At 42.7% G+C, this 20278-nt stretch overlaps 1 protein-coding gene across 3 annotated transcripts in view; it reads left to right on the forward strand.

The window, feature by feature from the left end:
• The window catches only part of TXK (TXK tyrosine kinase), a 59607-nt gene extending 51762 nt beyond the window's left edge, over positions 1-7845 (forward strand). For all 3 annotated transcript variants that reach the window (XM_005608789.4, XM_005608790.4, XM_001495014.6), the window contains 3 exons: positions 803-921; positions 3889-4046; positions 6480-7845. In XM_005608789.4, the coding sequence (XP_005608846.1) occupies positions 803-921; positions 3889-4046; positions 6480-6548 (346 nt within the window). In that variant the 3' untranslated portion in view covers positions 6549-7845. The remainder of the gene's footprint in view (positions 1-802; positions 922-3888; positions 4047-6479) is intronic.
• The last annotated feature ends 12433 nt before the right edge of the window (positions 7846-20278 follow it).

A 20278-nucleotide genomic window follows, 5' to 3' on the forward strand; every position in this document is an offset into this window, starting at 1 on the left:
TTGTTTTCTATTACTCCTTCTTTCCCCTAGTAGAATGACCTCTGGCTCAATAAAGGGCTTAAAGATGGGGTAAGGTAGGGCATGTGAAAAAAAAAAGTGGGAGTGTGGGGAAGCATTAATCAGTAATTAAAAAATACTCTACTGCATCCTTAAGGGGCTACATAGCACAAGTTGGCTATCATCTCTATTCTCCAGATTCCCACAGTTGGATGTTCCTGCATACAATTCTCAAAAAAGAGAGCGGGTTTAATTTTTTAAATTATTTTTTAAAGGAGATGGTGGTTATTATTGACTTCTTTCCATATAGGACCATTCTAATGCATTGGAGATTTTTCACATCAAAATGTATTATGTTCAAATACTTTCATTTCCCCTCTCTCTCTGCCCCACGGAAAAATATATGCATAAAGAAAAAAAATAAGGAATCCAACTTTGAATTTACTCTTTTCCATTATATATTTCTCTTTTATTTCCTTTTTATAACTTTTGTTGTTAGAACATTCAGCGTGTTTCTTTGCAGAATTCAAAATTTATCATAATTAATGTAATCGGTAGAGTATGTTTTCGACTGAAGAATTGCTATGGTTTTCTGAGACCCAGATAAAATAAACACAATTGAAGGTTGGTTTAGGGAAGAAACACTATAATGGATACTTTCCCACTTTAATAACAAGAAGAGAAGGTGTACAGAACCTTTCTGGCCCAAAATAATTTGTTCGATCTTGGAGTTAACTAAAGGAATTTGAAGTAAACAAAACTTGGAGGTAATGAACACAATGTGCTTTGAATCTGATGACTGTAGGTATGTTTTGGATGATGAATATATCTGTTCTTCTGGAGCCAAGTTCCCAGTCAAGTGGTCCCCTCCTGAAGTTTTCCATTTCAACAAGTACAGCAGCAAATCTGATGTCTGGTCATTCGGTGAGTGAATTTGATGGAGCTTGATTTAATGAAACAGGCCATTCTCTTTTAACTTTGAATTCTTAATATGATGTAGCATTTTAAAAAAGTCTTCTTATAACTGTGCTTCTGTCTTAGGTATTCTAAACACATCCAGGCTGTCTTTGGCAACTGATGTCAAACACCTTCTTACAGAACTGTGCCTTTGGATCTTTTCCTTTCTCATTGAGCACTTGCTATAAAACCATAACAAAGAGCCTACTGATCTAGAAAACAAACTCGGCCAACTTTTCCACGCCACAGAGATTTCCAAGGAAAACTGATTACATGACAATCTTGAATTTTGAGTGTAACTAATAAACTTCATTGTCTAACTACTAGCACCACCTCATTCACTTCATTACCTTCAAATTTTGTGGAATTTAGACATAGGCATCCTTGGCATCCATCAATTGGCATTTATATTGGGTAATGTTCTTCTTGGAGACAGAGACACTATAGACCCATGTCCACTGGGGTTTTTTCTTTGAGTTGATTTTCAAAAAGTGGCAATAAATGTGTCATAATCTATTTTCTTTCACCCAGACCTTCCTGGATGGCTTTTTGGGTTTGGAGAGACAGCTGTGCCCCCTCAGAAGGGTGTGAATTTTATTGTCCACGTAAAGTTAAACTTGTATCATTGACCTCATTAGCTCTCCACTGACATGTGGTAGTCTAGACAAGCGACATCTTAAGCTCTACCGGAGAGCTGTTGAGTTATGAGACCAGTGGATGGCAACACAAGAACCTCATCAAGTGGTTGCAGAACAATGAGAACTCCTTGAGCTTGGCTTGACCACTTGTCTTGCTTCCCCACTAGACAGTGAGCTTCTTGAGCACATGAACTGGTCTCATTCTTAAGGATCCTTTGGCTCTAGCATAGGCCCAGCCTCTAATCAATACCTAATACATATTTGTAGAATAAGTGAATAATTAAAGGAACTCAAATTGGGAGCCTTGAAAGAGTTTCAGTCATCAATCAATCAATCAATCAATGATTATTGAACACCTACTTCTGTAGAGAGCCCCTGCTAGATATTCTGGGGCTCTACTCGGCAGTCTAATCTTTCAGTGGGAGGAAGGGAACACATGCCATCTACTGGCTGGTAAACTCTTGGCCTTGGCAAGCAGCAGAGGCTCACACAATTCTGCCGTTTTCCTTTTTTTAAAAAATTTTCTTGAGGTCACATTGGTTTATAACATTATATGAATTTCGGGTGTAATCGTTATAATTCTACTTCTGTATAGACTGCATTGTGTTCACCACCAAAAGTTTAGTTGCCATCTGTCACCATACACATGTGCCCCTTTACTCCTTTCGCCCTCCTCTGTCCCCTTCTTCTCTGGTAACCTCCACTTTGCTCTCTATATCTATGTTTGTTTATCTTGCACATATGAATGAAGTCATATAGTAATTGTCTTTCTTCATCTGACCTCTTTCACTTAGTGTAATACTCTCAAGGTCCATTTGTGTTGTCACAAATGGCAAGGTCTCATCTTTTTTATGGCTGAGTAGTATTCCATTATATATACACTGCGTCTTCTTTATCCATTCTTCTGGTGACGGGCACTTGAGTTGGCTATTGTAAATAATGCTGCAATGAACGTAGGGGTGCATATATCTTTTTGAATTAGTGTTCTTTGGATAAATACCCAGAAGTGAAATAGCTGGATCATATGGTATTTCTATTTTTAATTTATTGAGGAATCTCCATACTATTTTTCACAGTGGCTGCACCAGTTTTCATTCCTACCATCAGTGTGTGATAGTTCCCTTTTCTCCACATCCTCTCCAATACTGGTTATTTCATGTTTTTTTAATAATAGCCATTCTGATGGATGTGAGGCGATATCTCATTGTGGTTTTGATTTGCATTTCCCTAACAATTAGTGATGTTGAACATCTTTTCATGTGCCTGTTGGCCATCTGTATATTTTCTTTGGAAAAATGTCTGTTCATATCCTCTGCCCATTTATTGATTGGGTTGTTTGTTTTTTTGTTGTTGAATTGTATGAGTTGTTTATATATTTTGGATATTAACCCCTTATTGGATATATGAATTGCAAATATTTTCTCCCAGTTGGTAGGTTGTCTTTTAATTTTGTTGATGGTTTCCTTTGCCCTGCAGAAGATTTTAAGTTTGATGTAGTCCCATTTGTTTATGTTTTCTTTTGTTTCTCTTGCTTAAGGAGATAGGATATTCAAAAAGATTCTGCAAGAACTGATGTCAAAGAGCATACTGTCTATGTTTTATAGACATAGGAGTTTTATGGTTTCCAGTCTTACATTTAAATCTGTAATCCACTTTGAGTTAATTTTTGTGTATGGTGTAAGATAATGGTCTACTTTCATTCTTTTGCATGTGGCTGTCCAGTTTTCCCAACACTATTTCTCCGTTGTGTGTTTTTATCTCCTTTGTCGAAAATTAGCTGTCCATATATGTGTGGGTTTATTTCTGGGCTCTCAATGCTGTTCCATTGATCTCTGTGTCTGATTTTCCTGCCAGTACCATGCTGTTTTGATTACTATAGCTTTGTAGTTATTTTGAAGTCAGAGATTGTGATGCCTCGAGCTTTGTTTTTTTCCTCAGGATTGCTTTGCCTCTGTCATTCTCTATTGAATGGCAGAAGGGTTTGTTGATTTCAGGGTGTGGGGACATGAGCATACATAGAAATGAAAATGCTGCCAGCACTTTATTCCAGTAGGGCGACAGTCAAGACCAATGGAAAAAGAAAGGCATTGTTTCCCTCGAAAGTTTTTCAGCTTACAGGCCTGCTCAGAAACTAAGCTGCACATGGTCTGCTTCTTAGATGGAACTGCTGTGATTCTGGATGGTTATAACTCAAAAGCTGGAAGAGGAAAATAATGCCTTGTATTTTAAAATAGTTCTTTCAGTTCCAAGTAACTATTTCTCTCTAACCTTTTGTTTTCATGCATTTTATTTGCAGGAGTCTTAATGTGGGAAGTTTTTACAGAAGGAAAAATGCCTTTTGAAAATAAGTCAAATTTGCAAGTTGTGGAAGCCATTTCTAATGGCTTCAGACTATACCGCCCTCGCCTGGCACCAATGTCCGTATACGAAGTCATGTACAGCTGCTGGCATGAGGTGAGTGTCCCTTACTTTCCTGTGAAGGTTTGTAGTCCCAGCATCTGAGAACAGACCCGATTATCACAAATCTTACCCCAGGACTCCATCACGGCAGGAAAACGTGTCTGTTTTTTGGTAATGATCCCTGAGAGCGAGCAGAAGTACCATTTCTGTCTGAAACTCCCATGACAAAGTCATTAATCCATTTTGTTTCTAACAATGGCCTTTCATCTGAGGAATTCAGTGCATTTTCCAAGTCTTATCTCTCTGGTTCTTGTAGAAACTCTTGATGTTGTGAAAGCCTCAGCGATCAGATGGTTTACTCCTTTTAAGAACTGGTAGGAGGAAACTAAGGGTAGAGTTAGGTTTATTAAGCTTCCACACTGAAAGAGAAGGGTGCTGTTTTTGTTTATTTCACTCTAATTTGTCTTGCTTTTCCAAGTCTAAAAGTAATGGGTTTCATCTTTATTGTGGCACTCAAGACTCCTGATAGAGAGATGAAACCAGAATAGCAATGAAGGCAGAAAGTGTGCCAGGAAATTCTACTTGGGAAATTATCTCTTGGGAGCCCCGTTTCTCTTTTTCTAGAAATGCCAGGCTTAAAAACCAAGCCAGAGGGGTTCACCTTCCACCTCTGTCTTTTTTGGGCCCTGACTCAGCACAGCCCTCCCCTTCGTAGCAGACTCCCCTGTGATTTTTTTTTGAGGAAGATTAGCTCTGAGCTAACATCTGTGCCCATCTTCCTCTATTTTATATGTGGGACGCCTGCCACAGCATTGCGTGATAAGTGGTGCATGGATCCAAATCGGTGAACCCTGGGCCGCCCAAGTGGAGTGCACAAACTTAACTGCTCCGCCCCTGGCCGGCTCTGCAGCTGCCCCTGTGATTTTGACGGCTCCTCTCTCTTTCCAGCTGACAGTTTTAGCCCAGAAAAGCCACAGCTGGGGGAGCAGTTTCCTCCTGGCTGAAAATGAAATCACTTGATTCTCATCCCACAAATACTGGAAAATTCAATATTTTAAGAGCGATATGGTTGTTCATATTCCAGACAAATATTAATTTTATAAATATCCCCAATGTATGAAAATATTTTACATATGGTTAACTAATCGGCAAGGAATCTTGAGACATAAAAAAAGGTTAAATAAGCGGTCAGTGGCAAATAGATGTCTTAAGAGCATCTTTGCAATAATTACACAAATAGCTCAGGAATACATATTGTATATGAAGCACGTGCATATAATATAATACCTATTGAGATTTTGTATATCTGTGAAGAGGAGACAGAGAAAGGAGTAAATAGTATGCTGACAAGAGGACCAAATATATGACGTCAGTCTCAAACTGCAGTGGGAACGTGGATTAAAACGTTTTGGTATGTTAATTTATTTGTTTGCAAAAGTTGATGTTTCCTACAACTTTTTAATGTAATCTAAAAGCCCCAAGTGCTTAGGCATCTCTAGATTCAATGTGATATTAGCATTGACACGCACGTTTCACAGGCCCTGCTACCTGCGGAACCCTAGCCCCTGCAGAAAGCTCCACAACTGATCCTCGGGGTCTCAGGAAGGACTCTCACGAGTGCTCACAAATTCTTCTGTTCTGTCCTTTTTATTGATGTCCTTTGTTGATAAGCCACTAAGTGTGGTGTCTCCCCACTAACCCTGCTGCCAGTGATCTTTATGAGACTATGGCTCCCATGAGGAGTTCTATTTCCCATGGACTTCAAAGATGCCAACAGGGTCATCTCTTCTTCCACATGGAGCCAAAGCCAAACCACATCCCACAGTGAAATAGGAAAAATGCTCCAGTCCTTGGCTGCGTGGCCAGATTTTTTGTTGACTGAGCCTTAGGACAGAGCAGCCTGTGCTCCAGGACCTGCAAAGTCCCTCATGAAAACATGCATTTTGCTTTCTGGCTGAAATCCTTCTTCCCACAGGGGATCAGGTAGAGTAAATAACTGGACTGAGCCCGGGAGTCTGATACTCTCGATGCTCCATCTCTCCCAGCTCTTCCTTTTCCCGTACATATCAAGTCATCCAAGTCAATCACTAGGGCAGTGAGGTCCAATAGAACTTTCTGTGAGAATGGAAATGTGCTTTGTCTGTGCCGTCAAATTGGGTAGCCACACCTGGTCATTGAAGACCTGAAAAGTGGGTGGTGTGACAGAGAACTGAATTTAAACATTTATTTAATTTTAACTAATTTAAATTTAAATAGCCACATATGGCTGTCTGCAGCTCTAGCCATTTTAACTTCGCAGGGCTCTCTTCTCTTACATTTTCACACTCGTGCCTTGCCCAGCTGCCAATCACGCCCTGTGCGTCAGCCAAGATAGCTTTCTCTTCTGTTTGTGGAGAACCAGCCTAGATCCAGTCCCTGCCAGCAGGTCCCAGAGCTGGTGTCTGAGTGAGTCTTAAGCTGGGCTGACCACCTGTTTCCCTTTTCCAGAAACCCAAAGGCCGCCCTACGTTCACTGAGCTGCTGCAGGTTCTCACAGAGATTGCAGAAACCTGGTGACCTGAATGGAATGGCACCCCAGAGGATCATCTTGCAAAACTGTCACAAAAGGAAATCCTGTGTAGGGTCACCAATAGTGACTATCTTCCTTTAGAGTTGCTGACGCTTGGAAACAGCACAAAGATCACAGGCTTTTCAAACTTTTTAAAATTTAAGAATATTCTGACAGTTTTTCTACCTGTATATTTGAGAGGAACTTCTGAACTCTGATTTTTCTGTGATATTCTTCATGTCCCATATGTGAAGAAGGAAAAAATGCTCTGTAGCAGTCTTCATAGTGGCTCTCTTCACGAGAATAGCCCTGAGAGCCCCTGAGGGTATGCGACAACCTGACCCTTTCCAGGGCTGAGGACATTTCTTTCCTGAAGGGGAGTGACATTCTGAGTGACATTTCCTGAAGGGGAGTGTTCCATGCACAGAAGATGAAAAGGAATTCTGCCAACTCATGGAATAAAGGAGACTCCTCTGTAGAATTTCATGCCTTTGAGCTGTACAGATCTTTACAGAAAATGCACCTTAACAAACGACATGAATGTGAGCATTCTGGAACTGTCTTTTACAGTCTTCCCCATGTTATTTAAGAAATTGTTTTTGTACATATCTCATTAGTTTGCAGACAGTTTCTTGTATTCCAGTTTTAAACACTGTTTTAGGACATAATCAAAGTTCTTCTTTGAATAGGTCCTGGTGACATTTCTATTTCTAGTGATATCCATTGTCAGGGACAATTCAGAACCTGAGTCTCAATTCTGAGATTTCACACTTTGTACACGTGAAATTGGACAATTTAAGAAACCTTATTTTGTCATAAAAAGTACCTCCTGTTTATTTCTAGAGGATGAGTTGGTCTTTCCACAAGAACAAGAGGAAGCAAAAACAAGATGTCCAAATGTTACATAAAGCTCTGTTATTTCCGTAGTCCAGGGTTTTGAATTCAAGGTGAAATAACTAGTAATCATAATTAAATCTTAATTTCTCATGCACTGTTTGTAGGAATGATTGGAAATTGATCTTTATCATTCTGAGTGCTTCAGAAGTACCACAGGAGGAAGGGTGCTGCAGAAAGCACCAGCATCATCGCCATGGAGTTTAACAACAAATGGGAGCCTACTGTTTGTATATTGTCCCCCTCTGCATCATGGTCCTGGGGGAACATGTTTTATGATTCTCATTAGATTCTAAGTTGCTGGCCATCAGTGGTTGTAACTTTTAAATCATATTTCCCCACTCCAAGAATGATATCTTTGGATATCAATGGTATTCAATAAATGTGCATTAAAATAATGAGCATCAGGCACAAGAGTTATCAACCTTGCTGATTCAAGTGGTGGTCTCAGAAATGTTTGTATGAGATACTGTGCTGTGTCTGAGACTATGACACCCCTTTTCCTCATGACTCCTGCTATGGGGAGGTGAGACAGGAGATCCTATGACTGAGACCTTAGTTCAAGTAAAATGTGTGAAAATCTAGCTCAAGAGGGCATGAGACTATTTAACAGCAAAAGCAAAGGGAGGGAAGGTAATGTTATTACATAGGAAATAAAATAATACCAATATATGCAGTAAGGTGTCCTTCTCAGGTTTTACTAGGCTTGGAAGTCCCTACTCTCCCCCAAAAAGAAAAAAGCAAAACCCAAACACTGAAAAGCTAGGACTGACTATAGAGCATCTCCCATGTCTAGAGATGCAATGCAGGGAGACAGAATACAGAGCACAGAGTGATACCAGATGTAAGTCGTTCCTGGGGGTTATATGGCAGCAGTTGGCACTCTAAGAGCATATATTGGCAGTGGCAGGCGAGCTCTATTCCTTTTAACATGTAAGAAAGTTTGAGATACCAAATTAGGAACAGGAATAACTGGAGCTATCATATAAGTAACTAAGACTCCAGATAATGTGTGAATGTGGAATGATTATGGACAGCAGTTCAACACTCTCATCTAACAAAAGAAAAAATTTCTTTAAGAGGTAGCCACACAACTTACGGAAGGAAACTACGTTTTGCAACCAGTCTTAATGTTAGTTATTGATGTGACCTCTCCGTGAGTAGCTTAACTACTCTGGGGTGAGGCATTGCAATAAATAGCTCTGCATAAGAAATAAATACGAAGTTTAGGGGTTAGTTGTGGGTGAGAGCCCTCAAAAAGGAGAAGACAGGAGATCAAAGGAGAGAAAGGAAGCTCAGAAAAAAGGGAAGAATTTGGAGGCCAAGGGGAAGATACAATAAGTATAAATAACATTTAAGGCAAAACAACCAAAGGAATTGTTTTTCTTTAGTAAACTTTTTACTGAAGTACAATACATGGTTCCACCGTTGCATTGGCACCATGTTTGGCTGGCAATCAAACTCACAAGACACAACAGCATTTAATCCAGCACTAAGTTTGCTTAGCTTTTTGTAAGGTTACAGGATAGGAAAGAAAGCATGCACAGCCCTTCAGTCTCAATGGAAGACTTCCAATTCTCCATGTGCATAGATGCTTGAGTCCCTCCTCATCTGCCTGGAGAGTGTGTATGATTGCTGGCGATAAGGCCATAGTGTATGGGGTTCATCTTGATGCAAAGACGCTTTTCCCTTGGTTCCCCATCAGTTATGTAGGCGTACAGTTCACAGGTCTCCCAGCCCATGTGCTGTCTCACAGACCAGAGATTTCAAAGCATACGAAACATGTGTCTGGCCCTGGTACTCAACATTCCGAATTTAGCTTAACTTGGGACATATCCAAGGGACTGGTGCTGGGAGAAAGCAAACTATAACCCTCCAAGGCAGGTCTAGGTCTGAGAGAAAAAGAGTACAGGCCCGCTGTTGACCCTTTACTCACATATACATAAATAGAAGTACACAAATCATGTGTACATAGCTTAATTTTCACAAAGTGAGTATATCTGTGTAACTAGCACTCAGATCAAGAAATGGAACATTTCAGAATTTCAAAAGCCATTCTCATTCCCTATTCAACTCATTGACCCATTAGTAATCCACATCCTTATTTCCAACACCATGAATTAGTATGGGCTACTTTTGAATTTTCCGTACATAGGATCCTATGGTATGTACTCTTTTGTGCCTTGCTTCTTTCACTTGATATGTTTGTGTGATCCATCCATGTTGTGTGTAGCTATGTTGCATTCTTTCTCATTTCTGTGTGGTCTTCCACTGTATAGTTATACCGCAGATTATTTATCTCTTCTACTCTTGATGGATATTTGGGTCGTTACCAATTTTTGCCTATTAGCCTCTGCCATGCACATTTTTCTACATATCTTTTGGCGAAAATATGTATATATTTCTGTTACATGTATGCTTAGGAGTGGAATTGCGGGGCCAAAAATTATGTGTATGTTTAGCGTTTGTAAGTAGTGCCGAACAGTTTTCCTAAGTGGGTATAACGAAGGCCACAACGAGCAGCAGAGTATGAGTGTTCCAGTTGCTTCACATCCTCAACAACGTTTGGAATCGTCTTGGCCGTTACAATGACTAAAGAGTTTTTATGGACAAGGGTGTCTCATATTTGATTTTAAGTTGTTTGTGGAGCTGGTGCTACCATATAATCTCTGTCCCCCACTCTGTTGTCAGCATAGCAGTATGCTACACGCACAACCTAAATTAGATAGCATTTGAGAAGACTGAATGATTGGGGTGATACAAAAGGAAAATATTAGTGATGTCATGCAGAGCAGAGGGGGGAATTTGACAGAAACAAGAACTTGGATCTGGAGATATTATGAAAGATGTGGGTTTCCCGTCATCTGTGGGATGGACAGATGCACACACACACCCCTCCTATTTGTATCTCTAATTTCTTTCCATGGACGGGGGGTCATATTAATCAGAAGGCCATGACTTGATGAGAAATTTTATAGGTTTGGCAAAACAAGTTTGGGGGTTGGCACTGGAGACAGATGCACTTCTTGACCTGTAGAGAAACCAGAGAAGGGCAGCGGGGGAGAGAAGCAGATAAAAGAGCTGGAGGGACGACATTGCCTGATGTCAGTGAAAGACCCAGGGGAGCATAAATGTCTGTTATCTTATGTTGTCCATGATGTAACCACCCCATCCCCATTACCCCCAGCTATTCAGTAGGGTCAGTGAGACTCAGGAATGCGTGGTTGAGTGGGTTTTATAGGGTGTGGGAAGTGACGGTATGTATTTCACTTCTGGTTCTACATGGCATGGGGCAGAGCCATATGAAATGTGTAGAAGCCTGGGAAGCAGAAGAAGCTCTAAGCACATAGGCCCCCTGAGAATTTGTCTAAATCTTGGATAAAGTGTTGGTTGTATATCAGTTGTGCAATTGCTACACTGAAGTTGGGGTGAAGGTCTTTCCAGCCAATTTAACTTGATTTTGAGGCTAGGAAGAAGCTCAGCTAACATCTGGGTTACAGATACTCAACTTCCCAGCAACCTGGATAACCGGGAGAATCAAGGAGTTTAATCCAAACATAAATGGTATGAGATGAAGAAGAGAATGTGTAACAGACAAGCATCAGCCAACGATACAATGAAATAAGAAAAGCATAGACGAGGACCAGGCTGGCGCCACTTCCCCGAGCCACAGTGGAGAAGAGTTTCTCAGTTGTTTTGTAGAGAAGAATTGGACATTATCTAGAGAACCACATAAGACAGATACACACTCAAACACAGCAAGTGTAAATTCACTGCCCAACACTCAGTGTAAGAAGTATAACATTCTTTTTCTGAATGAAAGTAAATCGAGTTCTCAGTCTCTCCCTTTCTATGGTTGGTGAGAAATGCCTTTTGCGAGGAGATGCTAGGCCTAAATTCCCAAGGAGGTATAAGAATCTTGGACTTATGTGCTCCATGGAAAATCGAGATGAGGGATGACTGTGGAGGGAGGGCTGTCCTGGGCCCTAAGTGTTCTGTGACTCCTTCTCTTTTAGGATGCAGCTGGCCATGGTCCTCTGCTTCTGTCAGGCGCAGAGATTCCCCTCTCAGGAGTCCTCCCTGCTGACAGGGGGCTCAGCCACAGAAAGCCTCACCACTCTTCTCTACAAGGCCATTTCCACTAGTGCTCAGCCTCCCTGCATATCCTGTGGCCATTTCCCCATCCTCAGCACTGCAGAACTTGGGCCTTGACTTTTAGAGAAAAATTATTTGACACTTGTTAAAACGGTAAGGGACACTTTATTCAAGATGATTGCAATAGAGGAGAGAGACTGAACTCAACTGCAAAGATAGCTGGGGGTGTATAGCCAGAGTGAGTGGGTCAGTAGATGGACAGCTACTAAGAGTATCAAGGGTAGAAGGGTCCTTGCTGAACTGGCCTGACGGAATTCTTGCTGAAGGCAGGCCAAGGACAGGCCCAAAGTCTGAGCCATCAGAAGAGGGCTCAGAGGAACCTGACTAAGATTGCGTCAAGGAGGGACTCTGTCACTACCCATCACACCAGCTGCCAGTCTCAGGGAAGCCAGCCTCTCGCCCACAGATCAGCCCATTTCTATACTTCCTCTCTAAGTGCCAGGCTCCACCTTCTCTCTTTTTGTGACATCCAGCATAATTGCCCTCATTGAATCTAAACCTCAAATGCTATTTATTTCCATCCTGGAAGTTTAGGTGTCCTAAGGAGCACAGACCTTTAGAATCACAGTCCTGCCTCTTTCTTTTGGGATGACAGTGGAGAAGGAGACACTTTATGATTTCTCGATGAAGTTCCTATAGAAAACCAACCAAAACAAAATCAAAGCACAAAGGCCTTTTCACGAGTTGATTGCTTTTATTTTAATAACTTACCCTATACCCTTGCCCGTCAATATTGTCCTTCTGCTCTTTCCTCGTGTCTGCCCTGAACTATGTTCCCTTGGAAGTATCTTCCAAACATAACGGCATTCAGGGTAAAGGGGCTATATGCTTATCAGGCTTCCTAACGACTAGGGGTGTGGTTTGGGCAAGGGACAGACTTTCCAACTCCCTTCAGAAAATCTTTTTCATCCTGACTCCCATTTTTCCAGACCCAAGGGTTCTTCCTCTAGTTCAGGGCTTCTTAGTCTTGGTGCTATTGATATTTTGGGCTGGATAATTCTTTGTTGTGGAGGGATGTGCTGTGCCTGGTAGGATATTTAGCAGAATCCTTGGCCTCTACTCACTAGATGCCAGTAGCACGCCCATCCCCTCTAGTGGTGACAAGCAACAGTGTCTCTAGAACATTGCCAAATGTCCCATAAGGGGCAAAATCGCCCTTGGTTAAGACACACTGATCTAGTTACAGAATGTTCTTGACCTGGGATCAAAGAGATCCATTAACCCGAACGGAAAAAAAAGATTCACACCTTTATTTTTACTAACTTCTAACTAAAGCTTAGCATTTCTTGTAATTCTAAATGTAGGCAAAAGTACCTTATATTAGCAGTTCCTTTGACTTTGTCATATGTGAAAAATTGTTATTTTCATATCGTGTGGGAGTTGTTTCAGTTTTCTTAAGAGAGAATTTGCATTCATCACGACTTCAAAGTCACAAAGCTTTTTGAATTGCCACTGGATCTCATTTAACTCAATAAAAAAGACATATTAATAAGGCAAATGTTTTTAAAATATTTTGATAACTTTCTTGCAGTATAATTGACTACCCTATTAGTTCCGTGTATTTTTATTTTATGCATTTAAAAACATTCCAAGAAGGGGTGTAAACGCTTCCCCAGATTTCCAAAGTGATTTGTAGCATAAAAAAATTAAGAACCTCTGTATCAAACAGAATTTCTGAATCTGGCAAGGTCTCTGCTGGGCCACACACAACCGATCAGCTGCTTATCACTGCCTTAAAAGAGGTGTCATGAGGATTTAATTTTGGCCAGTCCTGTGGGCTGATTCCCCACTGTGCATATCTGTCCAGGCCCTTTTCATCTCAGAGCCATCTCCCTCCCCACTTTCCATACATTGTTAAGGCTGGTCCTCTGTTCTGGTTTGCAGGTCCTCTTTTTCATCTGCCTTGTGCCCCCGTGGTGGGACCCTGGGTGTGATGAGTAGAGTCTCAGTTGCTCCCACGTTTGGCAGCAGAGAGAGGTTGGATGCCATTCAGCCCCTCCAATCTGCCTGGAGTCTGGCTCCAGACGAGCATTTCAGCCTTTCTTTTCCTCCAGAGCTGTCACACCGGGATCGTTGGAGGGAGAGAAAGTGGGTGAATCAAACCTCTCCGGAGGCCAGGGTGGCTCCATTACGCTTCCAAAACAAGAAGACAGAGAACACCCAATTCAGACTAGCATTTTTGACCATCACCACTGGTAGGAGGGTGCTACCGGCATCTAGTGGATAGAGACCATTGATGCTGCTAAGCGTCCTAGAGTACACAGCACACCTCCCACAACAAAGAATTATCCAGTTTAAAATGTCAATAGTACTGAGATTGAATAGGGACCACATGACTGTGGAGTCCAGGGAGGCAGAAATTCACCTTGTTATCATAGTTCCGGCTCCATTTCTTGGTCCTCAGGCTGCCTCTCCTTCCTCGTCTCCTCACGCCTTGATGAAAAGTGGCCGCTGTAGCCACATACCTCAGCTTGACATGCCATACCATCCAAAGGGAGAAAACATCTTCAACCCAGCATTTCCACCAGTCCTGAGATTCACTCTGACTGGATCTGATCCACATGCCTCCTCGAACAAATCTCTGCTGCTCGGGGCATGGAATGCTTTGCTTGGCTTCTCCTGGGTCACACATTCCCACAAGAGTCAGGGACGGAATCTATTTACCTGCAACCACTTGGAGATAGAAAGTGAGAGCTCTGGGGAGGGGAAGGGAGGGGTGAGTAATAGATGCTGGAATGATAATCAACAAATGTTCACCGTTCTCTTCCCAATTACTCTCTTGCTTTCTGGCCATTTAACATGTGGTCCACCATGTTCTCTAGTGACAAATTGGAGTCGACCAGCTATGGTCCATATTTCTTTAATGCAGATTAGCTCAAACAGGATGGGTAAATTGGGAAATTTTGTCAATATTAAGTGCTAGTTGGCCAGGTTCAGTTTTCTCTGGCACTTTAGTATTTTGCAATGATCTGGGGTAAGGTTTCTTATAAAGAGAAAGCTTTCGCAATATATGAGGATCTTAAGAAAAAACTGAAAATCCTACGCAGGCGCCTTCCTTTGGTGCAAGTCATGGCGGGTTTGGTGACTTCCGCTGTGTTCAGCAGTCTGGGAAAGTGAAAGTGCAGGTGAAGAAGCTGCTGGTATTGGAGCAGCGGGCTCTGTGTCCTTCTGTCACTTGTACCTATACCTCACTGACCTCATCTGCTGCTCTCCCGTTTGCCCATGCTGCCCCTTGCACATCCCAGGTACCTTCTTCTCTCAGAGCCTCTGTACCTGCTGTTCCATTTACTGGGAGCACTTCTCCTGGATATCTCCATGGCTTGCTTCCTCATCTTCTCCAGCTTGTTGCTCAAATGTCACTCCCTCTGTGAGGTTTTCTGTAATCACCCTATTTAAAATTATAACTCAACCATGGACATTCCCTGTCTCCCTTTTCTGTATAATTTTCCTCTATAGCTCTTAACATGGCATAACAAATCCCGTATTTCTACTTACTTATTTGGTCTATTGTCTGTCCCCCTTCCCCTGCACGGTACCATGTGTGAGGTCAGGTACTGTGTCTGTTTTGTTCACTGCTGTTTCCCCAGGTCCCAGTGATGCGGGGTCGGTGAGCCGAGGAGTCGAAAGAAAGATTTCTTGGACTCTCAAGATCTGGCAGTAGTGCTCTTTTATTTAGAGAATAGTGTGGAATAGCATGGGGACAGGACCTATGGGCAATCAGAGCTGCTGCATGGGGACAGGGCCCACAGGTAGGAGGAGGTGTTGCTGGCATGGGGAGCTGCTGCTGCTGCCCACCGCTGCTGCTGCAAACATGGGTGGAGAGTAAGGCTAAATTTAAGGCATAGGTATGTGAGCCATCTCTTTACATGACAAAGGAAAGAACATGTAAAAAAGTTAAAACGGTATCAGTGCAAGTGGGGTCTGGCCATTGGGTGGTCCCACAACTTTTAGATAAGAATCAAATTGGATTAAGTAAAGGCCAGAAGCCACCACCCTAAATACTATCCTCAGCTAAAGACAAAGGAGGATGTTGGGGTTGGGGGGTCAGTTACATGAGATTGCCAGACAGTAACCAACTTAAGTCCTTGCCTTCCCCATTAAGAGTTTCTAGAGATAAGGTCATCTCCCTTCTTCCTGGCACAGAGAGGGAGGCATCTTTACAGATGGAGGTGTCCCTTACAAATGTAAATGTTTCCCAACAAAGGGCAAGCAAACTCTGCTCCTCAGAGCCTGCTTCTCATCTGCAGTTTTAAAAGTAACCAGCCTAAAAATCCTCATCACCAGGACAGGGTCTGACACAGAGTTAAACTAAATAATTTTCACAGAATGACCCCAAGAAATGAAAGCAGTGGGATTAATCCAGAAGCTGCATCTCCCAGAATGGGGGTCTAGTCTGGAAAGCAGCTCTTCTCTTGGGATTCTGGGCTGTTCCACTGCTTTTGCACACAATGGAGAACCACTTTTCCTTCTGGTTGTAATGTACAACCTCAGGGAGTCAGCAGTCCTTCTTTTTGGTAGAAATCTTATTTTTCCCAGAACAATTTGACTTATACATAATTTTCTATATCTCCCTTTCCCTATTTACATAGAGAAAAATACATTATGTTAGAGATTGACATCAGGTTAATAGAAAAAAGATACCTGAATAAATCTACAGAGAAACATAAATCCGTAGAGACAGATACATACTTAACAGAGGAAGTAGATTATCCTTACGTCCATGGCAAGGATGGAAATCTCCTCATGCTGCTGCCAGATGTGCAGACACCTCTAGTGACTTCATTTTGTCTACAACTATCCTATTTTCCTCATGTGGCCCTACGGGCTGAGCAGTGCTGGGAAAACTCAATTTAGCTTAATTCTGTAACTTTAGTCTTGTGCAAAAATGAAGATATTCTCCATAGGTGAAGTGGGTGGTCTCTCAGATCTTGCCTTTCCCTCTGTTTCCGCCAAGGGAGCATCTGGGTATAGAAGGGAGAGGGATGGCTTTATCTAGGGGTGATATTCAAAATATTTAACAACTGATTTGGCACAGGCCCAGACCAATCAGAATGGATGCTGACTGCCAATAATCAGTCCAACCCTTGTCATGCAGACTGTGACTATCAGCTCTGGCAAGGTGACCTCAAAGTGGTGACGTGAATGGGAGGATTGTTTGGATTGGAACAGTGTCCCTGGGCACCTCCGGTCCCAACGACATTTCTTATCAGCCTGGTTGCTGCTTGCCCTGCTGGCATTTGCAGATCAAGTTGGTGGCTGTGTGGACTGGTCTCTCCTGACTTGGTTAGGGCACAGAAGCCCTTGCTGGCTGACTCGGCCTCACCCCAGCTCTTGCTGGCACTGTAGGCCCCTCTTAGACTGTGCTATGCCCTACATTTGCCCCTCAGCCTGGGCTGCTGGTGTCGTAGCAGAGGCCGCAGGTCACCTTGCCCCTGAATAGCAGGTGCCATGACAGTGCTTCTGGCTCTCAAGTCAGCTGCTTCCTGAGTCCCATCTTGAGCACACTGGGAACTTCTGGGTTCCATCCCAACCACATGGGAACTGAGAATAGCTCAGAACGTGAAAACTCTACAACTCAACTCTCCTCCCATCCCTGTCCGCAGCCTGCTTAATCACGCTGGGCTGCACAGTTTATCTCACCATCGCTGCTTTCCAGACTTGGCAGAGACTGTTGGTGAGATAATCCCCTCCAGGAGTCTGAAACAGGAATCAGAGCAAAAGCCCCTCCTGCCCTGGCAGTACCCTCCACCCGGCCCTCCTGCCTCAGTGGTACCTTCAACTCTTCTACCGCTCTCCCTTTTCCCACAAACCACTGGGCCAGAGGATGTGAAATTTTCACTTCCACTTCCTGGCATGGTTTAAATGATTAGAATTACACATTCCAATGACATAATAGAATGATCTGAGAGCTTTTCAAAAATACTGTTGCGCACATAGTTCCCACCTCTTCACCCCTCTTCCCATTCTGATTTAACTGTTCTGAGGGAGACCCAGGCGTTGGTGGTTTTTAACACAAAGTACCCCCAGTGATTCCTACCCAGGGTTCAGAGCCACTGTTCTTGGCCAGTGGTTCTCAAACTTCACTGTTTATTAGAATCATCTGGAGAGCTTCCCAAACTCCTGCACTCTAGACTAATTAAATCAGAATCTCTGGGGCAGTATTTTTTAAAGTTCCTTGGGTTATTTCGATGGCAGCCAAATGCAAGAATCAGTGTTCTAGGCCAGTTCTTCTCAAACTTTGATGTACCTACAATGGCCTGAGGATTTTGTTAAAATGCAGGTTCTGACTCAGTAGATCCGAGGTGGGACCTCAGATTCTGCATTTCTAACGAGCTCCCAGCTGGGGTCCAAGGTGCAGGTCCTTGGATCATATCCTTCTTCCCAGAGGACATTTGTACCCCTCCCCTGCTGCAGGGGAAGAGGATTCAGAGAGGGCAATTGGTTTTGTGGTGATGAGGGGTGGGGCTGAAGGGGCTGGGCTCCGGAAGTTTGAACTTCCTGCCAGTACCAAGGGCGGGAGCTCCCAGCATCTCTTATCAGCTTGCTCAGTGTGGGGCAGAAGGGAAAGGGGGGCCTGACAGGGCTTGAAAACTGTCAACAAACATCAAAGATGGAGTCAGACTCTTTATTACAGGAAGTATGTTCCAAAGATTGCAGGGGGCATACTTATATTAAATTTATTTGTTGTTTGTCTGAAATTCAGATTTAACTGGGTGTCTTGTATTTTTGTTGTTGTTGTTAAAACTGGCAACCCTGTCTACAGAGCAGAAGGAAACCTGGATCCCTGCTAGCGTTGCTGAGCCACTGCACCAACTCTGAATTTGCCCGTTTCCAGACTTCTTGTTGCAGGAGTCAAATGAACCCTTATTTCTTTAAGTATTTCCTTAAGTCAGATGTTCAATTACCTGAAGCCAAGCTCATGCCTGAATGATACATCTCTGCAGACCCTTCTGTTGGTATATTGTGTTATACACTTCTGCTTAGGTACAGATTTTGTACCTTGTTTCAGAGATGGTTGAAATCTGTCTAAGAAACTGAGAACAACCACAACCACAAAATTTGTATATATTATGTTTGAGCACTTTTAAAACAACTTTGAAATTGGGATGTGACTTATAATAGGTGGGGTCTTTGATTAGATCTGTGGTTCTCAACCCTGGCTGCATATTAAAACCATCTGGGGAGCTTTTAACAAATATTGTTGCCCCTACCCCATGCTAAGATGTTCTTTTTAATTGGTGGGGCCCAGGCATGGTAATTTTAACAAGCCTCCTCAGGTGAAAGTAATGTACAGCCAGGGCCAAAAATGATTGCATTAGATAAAATACGTTATGTACCTATCCATATGTTTACTATGGGTCAAGGCTGCTTGTGAAGTTTATTAAAAGGCGGAACAAAGGGAGAACAAGACAGATGTTCCATCAATGCCTGATGACTAGGTGCCAGTGTTCAACAGGCTGTCCCTTGTGTCGATGAAAATAATCCATAACCAATGTATAAATGAAACTTTGGGTGAGTTTATTCTGAGCTGAAATCTGAGGATCATGGCCCGGGGTCTTTCTTCCTGAAGGAAGAAAGGGCACCAAAGAAGTGAGGTATACAGAGTGGTTATATACCCCCATACAGGATGTTTCACATATGATTGAAATGTCCCTCCCACAATAGACACAAGATTGCCCTGTCAGCACAGCACTTGATGGACACAGCAGGTAGTGGGTCTGCTATCTTGGCGGGCATAGCAGGAGGCAAGTCTATTGTCTTGAGCTGGGTGGTCACAGGTGAGCTCAGCAATCAATTCCTAGCCTAAGGAAAGATGCTTAATCCTTAAGGGAATGCCAATGTTGGGAGGGGGAGGGAAGTTGCACCTTTATCTCAAGGGCCTTTGCTCTTGCCATAGGGAATATCTAAAGCAGATATACAATGCATGCTCAACGGCCTCTGTTAGGCCCTTTTGGAAAGACAAGGTCAGGCTGAATTAGGTTTACACAAAATGGCTTCCTCATATACTCCAATATATCCTATTACTTGCCATTTTTATTTGTCCCTTGCTAATTCGTAACCCATGACTTAGCTAGCCTGCCTGCCATTTCACTGTCAGCCATCAGAATGGCTATGGATCAAAGCAAAGGTGAGCAGAGGAAATACAATGCCTTTTTCCAAAGAGCCAGAGACCGAGAGCAGGGACCTGCTCATTTGATTTCAGCACTAGCAGGTCTCTGGAGAAGATAATGAAAGGTGCTCAGAAAAGGGTAGGTTTCTACTCTGTATATCTCAGCAGGGGGCCATACTACACACAGAACTCCAAGAAACTTCAGGAAAGAGCCAGAGGTTCAAATATTTTAAAAAGGGGTTTTTTGGTTTGTGAAGTCTGCTGGTTGATTGGAGAACATGAATATCAGGTGAGCTTCCTTCTGACCTTGAAGTAAGCCTCATTTTCTCGTCTGCTTGGTAACCAAGTTGAAGTGTTTCTGCTTAGCTACATATTTTAGATCTCACCCTTTATGTCTCATTCAGGATTCTGAAGGCATGGCCATTGAGACACACTGGACACGCAAATGTGTGTGGTGGAAGTGGTTAATCTTCACTTTGTTGGACTGGAAGTTGTTCCGATGTTATGAAAGTGGATCATGTGCTCGTGTGGTGGGGACCTGTTTCATCCGGCTCAGCTCGTCCACACTGTGCAGCAAAA

This window comes from Equus caballus, chromosome 3 (genome assembly GCF_041296265.1).
Source record: "Equus caballus isolate H_3958 breed thoroughbred chromosome 3, TB-T2T, whole genome shotgun sequence".
NCBI classification, from domain to species: Eukaryota; Metazoa; Chordata; class Mammalia; order Perissodactyla; family Equidae; genus Equus; species Equus caballus.